General features: G+C 46.6%; 1 protein-coding gene across 1 annotated transcript; it reads right to left on the reverse strand.

The window, feature by feature from the left end:
• Nucleotides 1–295: 295 nt before the first annotated feature.
• Nucleotides 296–4,788, reverse strand: LOC144647358 (uncharacterized). The gene is made up of 2 exons (XM_078507160.1): nucleotides 4,058–4,788; nucleotides 296–1,662 (listed from the first exon to the last, which is right to left on the reverse strand). Exons 1-2 carry the CDS (start codon nucleotides 4,632–4,634, stop codon nucleotides 1,073–1,075), a joined length of 1,167 nt encoding a protein of 388 aa, XP_078363286.1. The 5' UTR covers nucleotides 4,635–4,788; the 3' UTR covers nucleotides 296–1,072.
• Between the last annotated feature and the right edge of the window lie 537 nt (nucleotides 4,789–5,325).

A 5,325-nucleotide genomic window follows, 5' to 3' on the forward strand; every position in this document is an offset into this window, starting at 1 on the left:
TAAAACTATTTATAGCCATTTGAAAAAGATGAAATGGTCTCCCGCCCTTGTTTGAGCCCTTTTTTGATGGGTTTTTGGCTTTATTGTCAAAGGTGTGAATACAGAATCACTTAAGAAGGTGTGAAAATTAATCAGTGCACCCTGGGGATTCGTTAACTCTAGTGGAACAGTGAACAACACAGTATGGGGTTGTTACAAAAAATTGTTTACTTCCGAAATAGGGTATTTTGTATTTAGTTTTTCGTTTGGAGGAAAGAAAGAGAAGGGGGGGAAGGAAAAAAAAACAAAAGGGGTAGAGGAAAGGGCCCAGAAAAGCAGGCCCTTCCATTTATTGAAAATAAATCTGCCCATGTAGAACTGGAACATAACAACATAACAGAAACTACGGGCGGGGGGGAGGGAAAGCCAGCTAGATTGAGCACATGTTCAGAGTTCTACAGCATACACACGGAGTTCTACAGCGCAGACTCGGCCAAACTCGGCCCAGGCTTCCCTCCTCCCAGAGTTAAATGTAAATAAAAGGTGTATTATTACAACTTAACTCTAGTGGAACAGTGAACAACACAGTATGGGGTAGAGGAAAGGGCCCAGAAAAGCAGGCCCTTCCATTTATTGAAAATAAATCTGCCCACGGGAGGAAACGACCTACCCCATACTAATATAAACAACTAGAATAACCGAGTAATCAAACAAAGAGGGCTACTTGGCGAATAGCATGCATCCTATACTTAATGGGTATGTGAATGTACGACCTAAACGCGTCAGACCGCCAGTCTCCTAGTCTCTTAATTAACTCCTCCGGCAGGTTAGCTTGAAAGGCTAGGGTTGCCCCCCCAGCTCTAAGGCTGTGACCACTGATGCGAGTGGGGTCAAGGCCCGCTGTCAATGCCACTGATTTAAGAAGATTATCAAACTTTGCATATGTGAGGGGCATCAGGCTACTGCTTGAGGGTGCTGGTAAGACGAAGGCAGGACCAGACAGAGGGGCTGGAACCAGGCTGAAGGCATTCTGTTGTGCTGCATAAGGACACAATGGGTGATCTGGGATGCGAGGAAGTGGAATGGTGAGGAGTCATTGGCTGAACTGAATGGTCTTGGACCAGCGGTTGATAATGATGACCCAATCCGGGTAAAACACAATGTCGCCTCTCCTAAGGTTCTTTAGAGGGTTGAACTTGGCAATGCCCTTAAGCAGCATATTGGCTTTACGAAGAAGGCCGAAGAAGCCCACTAAGCAGACAGCCCAGAAATTGGCATGGGCTGGGTCTGTCAAGTTTAAATGTGCCTTGATAGCCAGAAGCATGTCGGGGGTCATGGGTTTCTTCTGCGTGACTGTGTGTCCTTTGCTGCGGCGAATGCCACGCAAGGTGGTAGCTAAGTGGAAGTTATTTTTGGTAGGATCCTCAAGACCATGTTCCAAATGGAGAATACGAACAATGTTCAGGTATGCTGGAATGGAGGAAACGGATAATGATCGAGCCAGGAAAGCTGCATAACGACTGAGTGTTACAGTGGATGCTGGCAGCGGCTTGTACCCATAATACACACAGAAGATGAGATAGGCCCGCAGCTGACTTTTGTATGTGGTCTTAGTGGAGGATGCATAGGCTTGTTTCCGAAAATTAAGCACTTCCATATCCAATCTCGACTGATCCTGTGGGTCTGAGGAAAGCAAACGATAAAGGAGACATGTGAGACGAGAGGTCTAAAGTAGATGAAGAGGACCGTGAGAGCCATGCTCGAAGCGTGTCTTGGTGGCATGTTTCATCAAGTCTAGAAATACTGTCTGCAAGAACATTGAGCGAGCCTGGGATATGATCCACTCTCAGGTGGAAACCATGATACTCCGACAACCAGAACAACTCCCGGAGCCATTCCATCATGATAGGGCAGGGGGTGGTTCCTTTGTTAACAATTGCTACTGCCACCTCACTGTCTGACTTAATTACGATCCTTTGTCCAGACCAATATGGAGCCCAACGTTTGGCAGCTTGAAGGATCATGAAAGCTTCTTTGTAATTGATATGAAGGGAAAACAAGTCTGGGAAGTCTAGTGCCCAGTTAACATATAGCCAATCATTTTTCCAACAGCAACCACCGCCTACAGTCGATGCATCAGTATATGCTGGTGATGCCATGGGATATTCATCAGGGAATAGGGATTTGCAGTTGAAGACAGGGAGTAGGGACGCCCACCACTGAAGGTCTGCTCTTGCTTGGCAATTAAGGTAAACACGGTGGTTAGGGTGGTCTACAGAGTTCATAACAGTGATCAGTCGCCGCAAAAAGGTCCGACCCCCTCTGACGACTCGGGCAGCCCAGCTAAGTTTGCCCACAAGGCGCTGAAGGTAATGTTTCTGACACTTGCGTTTAGGTAAAGTTGAGTTCAATATGTCCAATAGCTCAAATACACGGTCGCTGGGAAGGCGAAGTTCACGGTTCACTGTATCAATTTCAACACCAAGAAAGCATAGTGATTGACTGGGTTGAACAACCTTTGACCAGTTGATCCTGAAGCCAAGAGACTGCAGTAGACCGATGAGGGTGTCCATGGCGATTTGACACTGCTGTTGACTGGGTTCTATGATGAGAAAATCATCTAAGTAAGCAAGCACTGTGAAGCCACGTCGGGCCATCATGCTGCAAACTGATTGCGTGAGGCGGTGAAAAATCATGGGAGAGGTTCGAGCACCAAAAGGGAGACGTTTATCATACAGGAATGTTGCGTTAGCAGTGCCTTCAAAATGCCAAGACATACCAGTAACTTTCCAGCTGTTAGGGTGTGTCCCAACACTTCGGTAGGCATGTTTCAAGTCAATTTTAGCTAACCAGAAACCAGGTTTAGCTTGGCATGCTGCCTCATCAACTGTCACATATTTGTAATGGTCAAGGTCCATGTAAGAATTAGCACTTGCTGCAAAGGGTCGGCTACAATCCATTATCATTCTCAGTTCCGAAGTGTCCCTTTTGGGCACAGCTCCAATAGCATTAACAATAGTGGGGGGTACTGTCGACGTTGCAAAATGGCCAAGTGAAAGGCCTTCAGACAGTTGCTCCTCAATCTGCTCTTTGGCCCCAGGTCTGAGTGCTGATTTGTTGTTCATTGTAAAAGCTGGTAAAACAGTTGCATCTTGCTGGATCAAGTCAGAACCCTCTTGTACACCAGTGAGGAGAAAGTCTTTGTCTGGATCATTTGCTAGTTCTTTGGCCCATACCTCATACTTCAAGTCTGTGGAGATACAGGCTGCTTCGGGCTGCTGCGCGTCAAAACATGAAGGCCCTGCTGATTGGCTGCAAGTAATATCACACTCTGCTCCTAAATTAAGGTTGGGGCATACCCCTGCTGTGGTAGATACAATCGAGCTATCCCCTGCAAGTGGCTCCACTGAACAATGATCGTTGGGAAATTGCTCTGCCGGCGAGTGTGCAGTTTAGGCTTGGGGGTGGGGTGTTGAGGGGGATTGGTGTCTCCATTGCGGGTGATCACCGAGACACTGCGGTTTAATGCAGACATGGTCGTACTTGCAAGATGGGCCATAACTGCAGCCTTGACGCCGTTGAAAGTCATAGCACACTTGCTTTCCTGTAGCCGGGTTGATGGTGGGTGCTGTTCTGTTCGTAGGGCGGCCCATTTGTTTTGTAGAGCCAGGTTGGGTAGCATCAGGCTTGTTTAGAGACTGCTGGTAGAGAAATTGGCTCTCAGTTCCCCACTTGCAGCCACTAGCAAATTGCATTCGACGATAAAGGTCATCATATTGGACCACGCGAGGAATTGGATAAATCTTGGCCAGTTCTGAAACCTTTGTGCTATATGAAATGTAATTTATTACAGCTGAGGTTGATGACAAATCACCGTCTTTTATCAGCGTGTGCATGATTCGAAAATTCGCAGCTGACCATTGTGCAAAGGTGATACTAGCGAGCGGAGGTTTCTTCTGGTTGTTTGTTTTTACAATGATTTGAGTGCCACCAGACGCGCCAAGCACGGCCTCCCGGTCCTCTTCCAGAACAACTGGGAGGGAACTCACAAAATCTGGTATGAGCAGGGGACGCTTACCTCGGAGAGAGGTTCTGGGTTCCAGAAGTTGCTGTGCTGGATCCGCGATATCCTCAGAAAGTCCCAGAAGAATTGGGTCGCCGAGTGACTCTTCTAAGGTTTTGAGGTCCTCCTGAACCGCTGGGTCGGTTTGCAACGTTTTTAGGGAAGGGGTAAACGACCGTTGGGCTGCAATTCGGCCTTGCTGCGGTGTGTTGCCGCCGGTGTCGCCGTGCGCCAGAGCTGGAGCCGCCGCCATTTTGGATTGTGTGTTTTGTGTCACCTCGGATTGAGTCCGTGCGAGATCGATTTTGGCTCGTGTGAGCTCAAGTTCTAGTTTTAAATTCTCGTTTTGAAGCCTGAGCACATCGCTGGAAAGTCGACGTTCAGTTTCGGGTGTCAAACCCCTGGGTTTGCTGACGCTGGAGGCAGATCTTCTTCCCGCTTCAGGAGTCAAGCTCTCGAGCAGAGATTCAACATGGTCTAATTCCTCCCTGATTGCACGCGCTTGACCGCTAGCCTCCGGATCTGTTGGCAAATCAAAGTCTTTCAATGTAACAGGAGGTCTTGTCACTCTCGAGCTCCTTCGAAGCGACATATTTCCGAAAGGAAAACGCAGCTAAAAGCCAGCTAGATTGAGCACATGTTCAGAGTTCTACAGCATACACACGGAGTTCTACAGCGCAGACTCGGCCAAACTCGGCCCAGGCTTCCCTCCTCCCAGAGTTAAATGTAAATAAAAGGTGTATTATTACAACAATAAAACTATTTATAGCCATTTGAAAAAGTTGAAATGGTTTCCCGCCCTTATTTGAGCCCTTTTTTGATGGGTCTTTGGCTTTATTGTCAAAGGTGTGAATACAGAATCACTTAAAAAGGTGTGGAAATTAATCAGTGCACCCAGGAGATTCAAATAAAACTATTTATAGCCATTTGAAAAAGTTGAAATGGTTTCCCGCCCTTATTTGAGCCCTTTTTTGATGGGTTTTTGGCTTAATTGTCAAAGATGTGAATATAAAATCACTTAAAAAGGTGTGGAAATTAATCAAAGCACGCTGGGGATTCGAAAAAAACTATGTATGGCCATTTGAAAAAGTTGAAATGGTTTCCCGCCCTTGTGTGAGCCCTTTTTTGATGGGTTTTTGGCTTTATTGTCAAAGGTGTCGAATACAGAATCACTTAAAAAGGTGTGGAAATTAATCAGTGCACCCTGGGGATTCGAATAAAACTATTTATAGCCATTTGAAAAAGTTGAAATGGTTTCCCACCCTTGTTTGAGACCTTTTTTG

This window comes from Oculina patagonica, chromosome 3, assembly GCF_052425735.1.
Source record: "Oculina patagonica isolate OP01 chromosome 3, crgOcupat, whole genome shotgun sequence".
Classification (NCBI taxonomy): Eukaryota; Metazoa; Cnidaria; class Anthozoa; order Scleractinia; family Oculinidae; genus Oculina; species Oculina patagonica.